General features: G+C 27.9%; 1 protein-coding gene across 1 annotated transcript; it reads left to right on the top strand.

Annotated features, from left to right (window-relative positions):
- The first annotated feature begins 7,751 nt into the window (after positions 1-7,751).
- Positions 7,752-14,707, top strand: LOC112777817 (disease resistance protein RPV1-like). The gene is made up of 5 exons (XM_072227156.1): positions 7,752-8,292; positions 10,552-11,647; positions 11,761-12,069; positions 12,414-14,043; positions 14,171-14,707. Exons 1-4 carry the CDS (start codon positions 7,790-7,792, stop codon positions 12,609-12,611), a joined length of 2,106 nt encoding a protein of 701 aa, XP_072083257.1. The 5' UTR covers positions 7,752-7,789; the 3' UTR covers positions 12,612-14,043; positions 14,171-14,707.
- The last annotated feature ends 286 nt before the right edge of the window (positions 14,708-14,993 follow it).

Raw genomic sequence — 14,993 nt, 5'->3', positions numbered from 1 at the left:
AATGTTATGTGTATGAATTTATAGATGTTATGTGTAAATTTATTAATTGAATAAATTAATTTAAAAATATGATATTTTTTAAAATTTAATTATATGATAAAATTTTAAAAAGCATCTGTGTTAACTTTATATTTACATATGCAATAACTAAAAAATGATATGTGTATGGATGTAATATCAAATAAACATGAATTTAATTTTTAGATGTTAGTTGTAAGTAATTATATATAGATGTTATGTATATGTACGTGTGAATATTATGTGTATGAACTTAGTTAGTATACAATATAATTATAAATGCACATAAAAACACACACAAAAATATTAAATCAGTTTATTACCATACCTCATCAAAGCTAGTGTGGTTTTTCATATTCTCGAAAATTGGTTGACTGACAACAACCTCGTCGGGTGAGTCCGTTTGTTGTTCAAATTCTTCATCAGCACTTTCTACCATAAGTACCGTATTAAGGTCGAATTCAAATGTCATACTATTTGCAACGATAAACGCGACTTCTTGTAAAATTTCTTGACTTATACACTATTCTACTTGCAATGGTATTATAGTCATAATTTTTGAATGATCATAATTAAATTAATGGAAAGTATATATTACAAAAAATCAAGTGCAAGTAAATTCCTTAACGAAAACAAAGAATTAATAATTTTTTTGTATTTCCATTGATTGATATTAAATGCCTTAAGTGAAACAAAGAATCAAGTGTAATTAACTCAATTAATGTATATTATCATTACCATCCATTATTATTATTATTATTATTATTATTATTATTATTATTATTATTATTATTATTATTATTATTATTATTATTATTTAATGTATTTTTAAATATAAAAATTAAATTATAAAAGGAATATTAAATATTGATTACAAGAATGCCTACTAATAAAGAACATGATATTATAATTAATATCATTAATAAGTAGAATTGATAAGAATATGATAATTGGAATAATAAGAGAGTGAGTTAAAAAATAAAACTGTTATTAAGTGATATAAATAAAGTAAATTATAGAAATTTTTGACTAATTATGACTAAAAATTTTTTGTTAGCAACTTTTTTTTTCATATTTTATATAAATAATTAATTTTATAGTTAATTTTAGTATATATATAATGTAAAAATTAAAAGAAAATGATCCGTTAAATATAATTCGGATTTAACCGTCCTATAAATCGATAAACTTAATAAATTCTAAACATGCTTATTTCTGTTAGCAATTAATCAGATAAAAATTAATACAAAAATATTATTTGTATATTAAAATTAACTATTAAAATTAATTATTAATATATTTATATATAAATATATGTATAATTTAATTTATTTTTAATATATATTTATATTTTAACATATATTTTATACTATTAATTAATTTTATTGTACACATAACATAGTCCAAATTAATAATAGACTACCACCAAAAAATATGTCAAAACAATAGTAGACTAACAATGGGTTGATGACTGATAATCTATAAAGAAATTAATTCTAACAGAAAAAAAAGGGTATATGCTATTTACTCTGAATATATTTAACTACTCATCTTATATTCATACTCATTAAATTAAAGCATCCGAATATTTTTATAGGTATCCAATGTTATCGTGTTCTCTCTCTCAATGCCGTCGTATGCATCTTCCTTTTTAAGCGAAGACAAATTCATACCTAGGAAGCACCGATACGACACGCGATACGGATACGACACGACACGGATACGCCGACACGTTCTTTTTATAAAAAATTGGATACGACACATTTAGGATACGTTGTGAATTAAAATTTAAATAATATATCAAATTAATAAAATATCATATTGTAAATATAAGAGGAAATATAGTTGCATAAAAAAGACTAAAAATTATGCAATTATTCAAAAAAATAAAAAATTTTAATCTACTCTTGTCATCTCGCTAACAGAAAATGTATCAATTTCTTTTTCTCCAAGTCCATCATCCACAAATACCACAGCTTCTATGTTTGGTTCATCTAAAGATAAATACGAAACCTCACTCAGATTTGGACTGTTGTCATCAACTCTGCTTCTATTAATTATTTTATTTTTAAATTTAAATTTTGATTTTAAAATATTTAAAAATTAAAAAAATCGGTTAATTGGACCATAAAACCACAAAATCGGGTCGGACTCGTTCGGATTCGTGACAGTTTCACCAAAATTTTGCACCGTAAAAAGACACGCCACCGATACGCTCGTTTGAAGTATCCGTCGAGTGTCGGTGTCAGATTCGTGTCCGACACGATACGCTGACACCATAGAAAAATCCGTGCTTCATAGATTCATACCAAGCCCAAACGAGTTTTTATTTAACAAAGAAAATAAATAATAAAGTAACGTAAAAGAAAAAGTGGAGAAAAGAAGAAATGTGTGGTGGACTGGTGGGTGTTGTCGTTTTGCCATAGATCATTCATCATTAGAGGACAATCTTTACCCGACTTCTCTCTCCGAGAATAAAATTATTGGTCACTCAATAGTCAATGCAACTATGGAAAGATTTGAATTTAATAGATTATTAGCAAGACTTGCTCAGAAGAAAGGGACAAATCTGGATCCTTTCCCGTAAAAAAAAATTGAATAGTATTTAGTATAAGATTTTATTTTTTATTATTTTTTTATTTAATTTTAATTTTATTTATAAAATTAAATATGAAAAATCACATTTTATTTTCTCAAATGTTAAAAAAAATAGAAAAAATTCATTTCCCAAACCTCTCTATATTTTAAATATATATATTTTTAATTTATAAACTTAACATATACCTTAATACATATATTAACTAAATTCTCTATTTATTTATTTATTTCTTTAACCAAACAATGGACTTATCCTAGGAGGAGGGGTTGATTCGGGCATTACCGTTAACAACAACCCCACGACCACTTTTTAATTTATTTTATATCAACTAACTTTTACGTGAAGCAGAAGTATAAATTTTAGAGAAATTTTTCAAATCAATTTTTAAATATCTTTTAGTAAAATGTTTTAGTCTTTAATAAATTTTAATTATTAAATTAGTACTCAAAGTTTTAGTTTGATAGATAAATTAATCTTTATATTTTTTATTAAATAACGACAGAAATTTTATCTAGTTTTTTTTACTAAAATTTGGCGTGAAAATTAATATGTCCAATAAAACAGAAGATTAAAAATAAATTTAATCATTAAAATTTGTTAATAATTAAATTGTCCGATTAAAAAATATTTAAAGATTGATTTAAGATATTACTCTAAATTTTAGTATGTATTTGGTTCTATTTTTTTGACATAATTCTTTTATTATCATTAAATGGAACCTATTAAAAGACTAATACGTAAAAAAGGAGAGTTAACTAATATGCATTAAAAAAATAAAAAATGTTGAATATCTAACATTTTCCAAATTAAATAGAAAAACTGACAAATTTTTACGTATCGTGAATGCAAATACAATGATTGATTTTAACTGCATAATTATTATAAGTTTTTGTTCAATTAAAAAAAATATTATCTACAATACATACAAAGGATCAAGAATTCAACCTGTGTGTTGGCCTAACATTTAATGAATTTCAATGATCATAAACTGATCAATTCATCATCGAGATAAAATTTTGTTTATACAAAGATTTGTATTTGACATTAATTTAATAAAGAATGCTAGGGAATTAAGAATTTTATTCAATATAAAAATACGAAAATTAGCTAGTAAATATTATTAGTTTAAATATAAGATAAAAATAAAAAAATGTTGACCACTTAGAATTTCTTCAATTTAATTAGTTGAACCATATACGTTTTTTTTTCTTTTCAATTTTTTATTACATTTACATTGCTTTCTCAAAATATTCACTCATAAAATCTCGAAGAGATCTATGGAACCTTGCTAGATCATACCAACTCTGTTATTATAAATCTCATCATTTTAAATATGACAGTTGATTATTTCAAGCTTTCAACATTATTTAATAAAGAGTATTAGAGGTGAGTAAATTTTGTAATTTATAATTATTAATTAATTATTATTAGTGTTTTTAATAATGTGATGAGATTACTCATTTTATTTTTACTGATTAAGTGCTTGCCAAAATTTAATAAAAGTGCTAACTTCCTAGATTTTTTTATTTTAATATTTTACAAATCCCACACAACACGTTCATGAACCTAGGGCATCTTCCTTCACACTTTCTCTCTGACATTAATCCCATCATTATAACTTTTCCATTAATTAATATATTTGTGTAGAAATTTTTTAAATATTTTTAGAACATTAGTTTTTTAATAATTTTAATAATTAATTTCAATTAATATATATTATATATTTTTTATAATTGAAATCAACCTAAAACATCAATGAAACTGTGTTAAAAGACATGTATGATATGTATAAACACAAAATCTAGATGAAGTTTCGTTCTCTCCAGCCTCAATGATGATTAATTTATGAAGAAAAATGCACGCGCGCGCTTGCTTTGTTTCTTGCATGTCACGACTGCAAGCTGTGAATCAACCACTGCACACATATTTATTCGAGCAATTAAGTTATATTCATATGATATCCTTAATTAAGTTATATTCATATAAATTTATTAGATTAAATTAAAGATTTTTATCATTGATTTAATATATAAATTAAATAAAATTTATTTCAATTTATTTTAACTCTATCTAATTCATAGAAATTAGATACAGATAATTCTATTTAGAATTGGGATGAATTTTAGTAGTGTTCAGGATTTTCGTGATGAATAATATAAAAAGCAAAATAATTTAACTTTACATTTAAAAACTGAAATATAATTAAGAGTAATTTAAAGATATTATTATTAGAAATTTTTCAATTAATAAAAAAAATATTGGAATAGGTATCAACATTTTTATAGATTAGTACTATAATTGATTATAATTCAATAATAATTTTTCCTTGAAAAAAATTAGAATGACATCTTGTTGCTTGAATAAGAGGATTGAGGAGTGAATGAATCGAGAGAAATTGGCAGAATAAGTAGATGATTATCATTGTTCTGCATAAATTGATTTATATCAAAGTAGTGAGAATTGGACCGATCAATAAATTAGTAAAGTGATTAATTTATTAATTTAATGGTTCAATTGAAATTTAACCGGAGTTCAATTGATTTAATGAAATATTAAATAAAATTATTAAAAATTTAATATATAATTTTAAATACTTAAATTCAATGATTTTTAATTTAATAAAATTCAAAAAATTACAATTTCATCTAATAACTTATCCGTAATTTGTCCATAAAAATTTATAAACAATTTTAAACATCAAAATTTATAACTAAAGTAGGTCAAAATACACGTAAATTGACAAACATACAATATTATTAACCCAACATGCAACCAAAAATTAATAAAAATCAGTAATTCGATCTTCAACATACAACAGAAAAACCATTAATAAAATTAACTCAAAATCAGAAAACAGCAACAATATTATTTCAGAAAATCAACAACAACATTATTTTAAATAGTTTTGAAATCCCTTTGAAATTTTTGGACAGCACTATCTATTAACCCAGCATACAGCTAAGAATTAACAAAATAAGTAGTTCTATCTTCAACATACAACAAAAAAAATCATTAATAAAATTAACTCACAATATCAAAAAATAAAAAGACAGCAACATTATTTCAAACAAGGTTAAAAAAACTCTTTTGAGATTCTTGGACAACACTATCTTGTGACTGTTGATCACTGAGATTGTTCCATCTAAATTACAAATATGCAAATTACAAATTACATACAGCAAAATAAAATTTCAGCCATAAAAATTCAGATTCCAAAATTAAATTTATCATTATTTTTACAATTATATCAACCAAAATCAAAATTTCATTCAATAACCAAAATTCAGAATTCAGAATAGTAAAATATAGCAATTCAAAATCATTATGAATAACAAAATAAAAAAATAAACTGAATAACTGAAGATTGAAGAATTCACGACGGTAGAGAGTAGAGAAGGCGTCTAGGTCATGGCAGCAGAACAAAGCAGTTTCCGACGACGTTGACAGAGCAGCTTCTACCAACTAGACGAGCAGACGATGCCGATTAGACGACCAGACGACTAGACGACTAGACCAACTTGGGAGTTTAGATGACGACGCTGCTGTAGCAGCTTCAATCTGCGACGGTGACTTTTGTTCCGCCCGTTGGAAGTCCTTCTACCCAGTGACAACGTCGATTGTGGTAGACTGGGAAGAACAGTGACCTTCGTTGTTGGATGAAGATTAGAACTTGGAAGTGAAATTAGGGTTGAATATGTGGTGGTTGGTGAATAATGGGACTGAGGTCTCAGTATGCTTAAGGGGTGGGGTTGGATTGGGTTGGGTTGGGTTATCGGGTCAGGCAGCAGTTTTTTTTTCTTGTGTCTCAAAACGACGCCGTTTAGGACCTAGGGTAAAAAATCGGCATTTTTAAAAAAATCGACCGGTTCGGCTAATTCACTGGTTCCACCGGTATCGCTACCACCAGTGTCTTTGCTCTCTTACATCACTGCCACTAATATCTTTGCCATCTGTTTGTTTATTCGCTTCTCTGTTCTCTTTTTCGATCACATCTTTACTCGACTCTTCGTCCATCTTTGTCCACCTTTTCAAACTCTGGCGTAGTTGTTGCCCTCCTTTATCCCTGGTTAAGATTTATTGTTCTTTCCATTTTTGTATTGAATTTGCTAAAAAATTTGCGGTAAATGTGAAAGATGAAAGATTGAGATGATAGAAAAAATTGGGAAAAAAGGATATTTTGGCCTGAAAGGACAATCTCTTAAAGCAAAATTTAATGTTAGAGACGATTTTGAACGTAAAAAAATCTTAAGGATAATTTTGATTTTGGCTATGACCATAAAAACCAAAATCGAACTTAACCTTTAATTTAGTTACTGATTTGTTGTATATACATAATACTTTTTATTTCTAATTTATATTTATATTCGAAACTAGCTAGATAGAATACTTAATTAATAAAAAAAATGCTAGAGGGTCTTCAGAATTTATTATTTTTGATTAATAGTTAGTTGTTAATGTATAAAAATATGAACTAAAGTATGTTGTTAAATTACTAAATTAAAAAAATTAAATTAATAGTTAAAAGTGATAGCTAAAACATAAATTTTAATAATCTTGTGACATATTTCAATTAATAATGCAAATTTATAGTTGTTAATTAACGACAATATAGTGTTCCAAAGTTTATGCATGACCATCACTTCATTAAGGCACCAAACCATATCATGTATGTATTATATATGAAAAAGAGAAGTGATAGGGTTAGTAATTTTTGTATTTTGTAATCATCAATTGGTTATCAATAGTGTTTTTAATGATGTGAAATTAAATTTAATGGTGTAGGATCATTCAATTTTTTTTTATGGTTAAATGTTAGCTAATTTTTTAAAAAATTCCTTGTCCCAAGACTTTTCTTATAAAAAAAATATAGGTAAACAATGAGAATGTTAAACATTGTGAACAATAGATATGTTAGATGTTCAATTCACTAGTTGTATAAATAGTTATTCTAATATTAGAGTTTAGGAGATAGTTTAAAAGTGTAGTATTTTTTTTATTTTATTGGATCAATTATAGAGACTATTATTAGTATTGTTCACAAAATTCATTGTCTACCTAGCAAAACCCATTATATATATAGATGAAACCAAGAGGGTTTCTGCTACTAGCTACAACAACCAAACCACACCGAACCAGACATAAACAAAAACCAACACGAAAACAAAAAGAAGAATGGCCTTTTCTGATGTTTATTCTCCTCCTACACCTCCACCTCTCACGAAGTACGATGTTTTTATCAGCTTCAACGGTAAAGACACTCGTAACGGCTTCACCAGCCACCTTCATTCCGCTCTGTGCAGAAACCAGATCGAAACATTCATAGATTATAGAATTGAGAAAGGTGGTGAGATCTGGGAAGAACTGGTGCAAGCCATAAGAGACTCGTCGGTGTATCTGGTCATCTTCTCAGAGCACTATGCGTCTTCAAAGTGGTGCTTGCGGGAGCTTGCTGAGATCATAGAACTCACAAACATGGTGGAAAAGGGACACCACCATATTATTCCTGTGTTCTACAGGATTGAACCCACGCATGTTCGGAAGCAGACGGGAAGCTACTACAGTGTGTTCGCAGATTATGACAGAAATTTGGATTATCGCCTTGTGCGGCAGTGGAGGAAGGCACTCTTCCATGCAGCCAATATCTCCGGCTTCGAATATAATCATCACCATAGCAGGTAAAATAAATATAATTCACTGTAATTATAATTGTTAACTACATGCATGTCTTAACAAGCTACTTCCTAACACACCAAACAAAAGGGTACTTGTTGCATTGGTAAGGGGCTATCTAGGGTCGACCACAAATTTAAACACTTTAATAATTAAGATTAAGAAGTTCCATGTATTCCCACCATTAAAATAGAGTTATAATAATATTTTTGTCCAACCCTGCCTCTCCTCTACACATGGCCTATAATATTTAATTAGCGTTATCATAAACTTAAGCACGCCGCACATGCACAACAAATATAAAATGAGGAGTGTTAGTTGCAGTAATTTTTGTGTTTTGTAACCATTAATTAGTTATCAGTAATGTTTTTAATGGTGTGATATTACATCTAATGGTGAGAGATCACTCATTTTTCTTTTGATGGTTAAGTGCTGGCCACAAAACACAAAAGTTACTGGCCCCTAAACTTTCTCATATAAAATGGGAGCCTTGGACAAAGACGCTTAAAACGTCCTTTTTTTAGATGTTTTTCGATAATTAAATTTAATACATATAATCGATTAAATCGTATTATTTTTATCAAAATTAGACTAGATAAATTAATTTGACTGAAAAATAGTGAATCAAATCTTAAACTGGTCTAAATTAATATTATTTTTTTATAAAAAATGACTACAATATCCTATTATAAAAAATGACTAAAATACTTCTATTATGTATATTTATTTTGACAATCCTAAATTTTAGTTCTTTTGTTTGTTTACTGTAGGGTTAGAATTTAGAATTTTTAAAATTAATATATATATATATATATATATATATATATATATATAATAAGAGTATTTTAACTATTCTCTATAATAAGGTTATTGTAGTTATTTTTTATAAAAAATAATAATATTAATTTAGATCAATTAAGATTTGATTCACCATTTTTTCGGTTAAATCAATTTGTCTAGTCTAATTTTGACAAAAATAACATGATTTAATCGATTATATATGTTAAATTATAATTACTGAAAAGCATCTTAAAAAAAACGTTTTAGGCGTCTTTATTTGAGTGGCTCCCATCTAAAATATATACTACTTAATATGCACAGTTTCTGTTTTTGTCTCTAAATCTCAATCTTTTTTTAAAACACTACTTTATAAATTTTAAATTAATTATTTTTGTCAAATTTTAAAATTTTTTAAATTTTTTTTGTCAATAACAAAAATTAAATATCATTTTATTAATCAAAATTTTTCGAATATCAATTTAATGTTTACCTCTAAAATTATACCATTGATGCTAGCTATTCTATGAATAACTTTTTGTTTTCATTTAAGGGGAGGAGTATAAAAGTTGAATTAGATTCCAAGTTCAAATGTAAAAGGTATACAAGACTCAATTAACTAAATTGTTGGCTCAATTGCTAAATTTTCTAATGGCTTACAAATTACTCTTTAACTAATTTTTATTTAATTCTGTTAGATAATTAACAAAAATTTAACTAACAATAAATTAACAAGTATTTTTAAATTATATTTTATATTAATTAATTTTATTAATTAATAATTATTTAAATTTTATCTTTTTAAAAGTACAACATTATTAATTATTAATTATAATTATAATTATTTAATATTAACTGATTAAAAATTATTTACTTATGCTTTTTTTTATTTTCATATTGCACCTTATATATCTCACCCTTCCCATTACTCAAATCCTGGATTGATATCTTAACTACCTTAATTATATCGTCACTCGTACAATGAGGTAAAAACAACTTTCTTTTAGTTGTTTATTTAGTTAAAGTTTAAAAAGCGTGTTTTAAAAATATGGGATTTTTTTTGGTGACTAAAAATATGGATTATTAATAATAAACACAAAAACTATGAATAAAATTAAATTAATAAATAAATTAGAAGATTTGAGAAAAAATAATTGAATTATTTAAATTAATAGACTAAAAATTAATAATTTTAACTAATATCAATTTAAATAACACTGAATTTTTTAAATTAATATAAAATGTTTTTAAGATTAATTTTTATAATAAATTTTATTTAAGAAATTAAAAAATAAATAACAATTGTTAGACTAAAAATGAAATAATTAACAAGAATTGGTAGATTAATTAGAATATAGATCTTCAAAAATCATAAAAAAAAGGAATTATAGAATATAGATTAATTGGTTTTATTGCCATTTGTTCAATCTTTTCTTCTTTGGTGTGTATACATTTTAACCTTTTTTGGGTTAAATTACACATGCCAGGACTGAATCTGACCTCATTGAAGGCATAGTCCAAATGATTATTCGGAAATTGGATCAGAAATACACAAATGAACTCAGGAGCCCTTTTATACATGATCAAAATTATGCTTGCATTGAATCTGTATTGATCAACTCACAGGAGGTTCGAACCATTGGAATTTGGGGCATGGGCGGCATAGGAAAAACAACTATTGCAGCTGCTATTTTTCAAGAGTTCTCTCCCAAATATGAGGGTAGTTGTTTCTTGGCCAATGTAAGAGAAGAATCTTCAAGGCATGGCCTCAACTACATTTTCAATAGACTTCTTTCTGAGTTGCTGCACGAACATGTTCATATTACCACTCCAAAGATTGTGTCTGCTGCTATACTCCGCAGATTGAGGCGTAAGAAAGTTTTCATTGTGCTAGATGATGTGAATACTTCTGAGCTTCTAGAAAATTTGCTTGGAGTGGGACAAGATTATCTTGGAGTTGGTAGCAAAGTTATTGTTACCACCAGAGATAAGCATGTTCTTCTGAGTAGATCGGTTGATCATATCCATCAAGTCACAGAAATGAATGATGAGAACTCTCTCAAACTGTTCAGCTTGAATGCCTTCAACAGAACCCATCCTCCTGAAAATGAATACTGGGAGCTATCAAAAAGGGCACTTGCTTATGCCAGAGGAAATCCTTTAGCTTTGAAAGTTTTGGGGTCATTTCTTCATTCCAAAACTGAAAAGGAATGGGACAATGCATTGACAAAACTAAAGAGGATTCCTAATGCAGATATTCAGAAGGTGTTGAGGTTGAGTTTCAATGAATTAGATGATACAGAGAAGGATATATTTCTAGATATTGCATGTTTTTTTAAAGGAGAAGAGAAAGAAAAAGTGATAAGAATATTGAATGAGTGTGGCTTCTTTGCAGATATTGGAATAAGAAACCTTTTAGACAAGGCTCTTATATCAATAGCTACCAATAAAAACATACAAATGCATGACTTGATACAGGAAATGGGTCACAAAATTGTGTGCGAAGAATCTCTCAAGAATCCTGGAAAGCGTAGTAGAGTGTGGCACCGAGATGAAATTTGCGACATATTAAAAAATGATGAAGTAAGTGAATGACATTTTAATAGAACAAATGTTTTTTTAATAAAATATATAGCCTATATAATAATGAAAAATTAGTTACACTAACATTGATTATTATTATATTTATTTGGTAGGGGTCCGCTACAATTGAAACCATATATTTGGATATGACTGAGCGGACAGAAATATGTATAAGCTCTGATGCACTTAGAAAGATGCCAAAGCTAAGGTTACTTGCTTTTGCTAACGACAATGGCTATGGACAAAAGAGAGTTGATTATACATTGAGTCTTCCAACAGCTCTGGAGTTGCCTAATAACTTGAGATACATTCAATGGGATGGATGTCCATTAAAATCTCTATCAACCACTTCTTGGCCAAGCAAGCTTGTTGAACTCTCCATGCCGTATAGTGATCTTGAAAAGCTTTGGGATGAGCCCCTGGTAATTTTTTTTCTCAATAATCTTAGGTGTACACAAAAATCATAATCAGTTATTAATATAAAATATATACTAAAATATAAATATATATTTAAAATATATTAATTATATATGTATTTATACACAAATATATTGATAATTGATATTAGTGGTTGATTTTGATATATATATAGTATTTTTTGTTTTTTTTCCTACTAAATTTATCCATGACAATAAGTTTAAGAAAAAGTATAAACCTTCTGTTAAATAACATATTAATTAAAATTTATGTGTTTATACAAGAATAATTCTATCTGTTTATTAGAGTTTACAACTTAACTTACATGGTCCATTGTATGCTGTTGCAGAATTTTCCAAGTTTGGAGCTAATTTATCTGGCTAGTTCGAAACGAATGATAGAGTGTCCAGATTTATCCGGTGCTCCAAATCTAAAAGAAGTGTGGGTGAATGGTTGTGACAAATTAACTCATCTTCACCCTTCTATTTTCTCTCTTCCAAAGCTTTCAGGGTTATGTGTGTATGGATGCAAAGAATTAAGAGCCTAAGCAGCAACAATTGTTCAACATCCCTTGAAAGAGTTGTTGCCTACAACTGCCCAAATCTGGAAGAATTCTCAATCCCAATTTCAAAAGACCATTCTGATATTCATGTCCATTTGAGGTCAACTGCCTTGAAACAACTACCATCATCAATTGTGCATCTTCAACATCTTGTGAACTTCTCCTTTCCAATCAGCGATCTCCTCATGGATCTTCCTGAAAAGTACACCAATCAAATCATGCTTTCAGACCCTAACAACCAAGAATGTGACTCAGTGGCCACCTTACGCAGAATACTACCCAGCCCTATGTTCCATTATCTAAAAGAATTGAAGTTTGATGGATGTCAAAGTTTAACTGAACTCCCAGACACAATCTCTTTGTTATCGTCATTGTTGTTGATAAGCCTACATAACACTAACATCACTTCCTTTCCAGAAAACATTAAGACTCTTCCGCGGCTCAAGGTTGTTATACTTTGTCATTGTGAAAGGTTACAACATGTACCAGCGCTTCCACCTTCCGTTCATGACTTCAAGGTCTGGGACTGCAAATCTTTGAGGACAGTGTCAGGTTCCAATACAGAAGAACTGAAAATACAGCATGGTACTACTTTTATATTCCTAAACTGCGTGATGTTGGATGAAGAGTCATACAATACCATTTTGAAAGATGCCATTGCTAGGATGGAAATCAAGGCAAAATCACTATCAGCAACAAGAACAGAAAACAGAATTGAAGAATGCACTGTTGTTGATGATGGTGATGGCTTTCTTAGTGAGGATAACGCCAACGTTGGCAAGATTTGTTATTTCTTGCCAATTAGAGGAAGTAAACTTGATGACTTGTTCCATAATGGATCTTCACAAAATTCCATCAGCATTCAACTGCCACTAAGTTCCAATTTCTCTGGTTTCATTTTCTACTTGGCTCTTCCTCCAATACCACCATGTAATACTGGTGACCTTGACATTAGGTTTGGGTTTGAATGTTACTTGGAAACAAGTTGGGGTCAAAGGACCCATATAGCAAGTTCGTCCTTAATAGGATGGGGCTGCAGTTTTTACCATGGCTTTCAGATGAATGTTATGTCGGATCATGTGTTATTATGGTATGATTCCCAATGCTGTAAGCAGATAATGAAAATAATCAGAGGAAGAAAGGCCATTGATGATGATGACAATAATGCAAATCTGGAAGTTAAGTTCTTTGCTCGGCTACCAAATAAGGAGGAAGTGGTGATAAAAGAGTGTGGCATCCGTTGGATATACACAAATATGGAGAAGGAATCAAGAGTGTGCAGGTTCAAGAGAAGCAGGCAAGTTTTCGAGTTAGAAGAAAAAGACTTGGAATCTGATGATGAAGGAGAAGAACTAGTTCCTCCAGCAAAGAAATTTAAGCATAGCTTAATGGAAGTTGAATCAGTAGAAAACTTGAGGTAACCTTTTAATTAATTAATTGGTTACTATAACTGAGTGTTAAGCAAATAAGTTTAATTTAATTTATGCATGCTTTAGCCAGCAAGATATGCTAATAATATTTTCCTCTTTAAAAAAAATGAACAGGAAAAAACTAGAACAACTTTTGCACATTCAATTTGATGGAGGCTTTCTTAGCGCGGAGATCAAACTGGGGTACAATGTGTAGTCCATTTACAATTATAGTTCTTATGAGCAATTTCAGTTTAAAGGTACATATTTTGATTATATTTCTTTTATTAATAACCTAAGACTGGATATTCTAGCTAATATTATATCATGTTAGTATCTTCTGTTTTTTATATATATTTTTCCGTCTACCATTTTGTTAATATTGGGTTTTTTTTTTAATTAACATAGTATTATTGTTTTCTTCATAATAGAAATATAGCAACTGCACATCATTATTGCTGAAGATGGGTAAACTTGAATGCCAAAGAATAGCTTCTAGTGCCTTCAATAGTTCAGTGCCATCAAAATGGGTTCTTCCCAGTTATTTTTTCTTTTTGGTCTCAGTCCTTCTCAATTATATTTCTAAAGATACTATTCTCTCTTTCTATTTGTTATTTTCTATTTGCGAACACTCAAATAAAAATAAAAATGCTCATTTCATCTTTTGTTAAAGATATTTTTGTGTTACATTTTAATTAATTTTTATATAATTTATTCGGTATTCTTCGTCACATATTATTAAATTCTTAAAAAAATTTCTTTTCAAAAACAATAAAAAATATTTAGATTGGACTAAAAACAAATAGGTAATAGATTAACTATTAGATTTTTTTTAAAATTATTTATATAAAAAAATATGTCACACTCATCAATTAATATATATATATATATATAAATTTTTTAAAATAAAATTTATCATACGAGTTACATCGATAACAAACTCAAACCTCTTAAAATT

The sequence above is a fragment of the Arachis hypogaea genome, chromosome 19 (assembly GCF_003086295.3).
Source record: "Arachis hypogaea cultivar Tifrunner chromosome 19, arahy.Tifrunner.gnm2.J5K5, whole genome shotgun sequence".
Classification (NCBI taxonomy): domain Eukaryota; kingdom Viridiplantae; phylum Streptophyta; class Magnoliopsida; order Fabales; family Fabaceae; genus Arachis; species Arachis hypogaea.
This window is presented reverse-complemented; position numbering and strand designations above follow the sequence as displayed.

Bases quoted from the DNA above. Each gene is read 5' to 3' on its own strand.
- LOC112777817 (XM_072227156.1), top strand. From the start codon at position 7,790: ATGGCCTTTTCTGATGTTTATTCTCCTCCTACACCTCCACCTCTCACG. The intron at 8,293-10,551 runs GTAAAATAAATA...TACACATGCCAG, and splicing joins TATAATCATCACCATAGCAG to GACTGAATCTGACCTCATTG. The intron at 12,070-12,413 runs GTAATTTTTTTT...ATGCTGTTGCAG, and splicing joins AGCTTTGGGATGAGCCCCTG to AATTTTCCAAGTTTGGAGCT.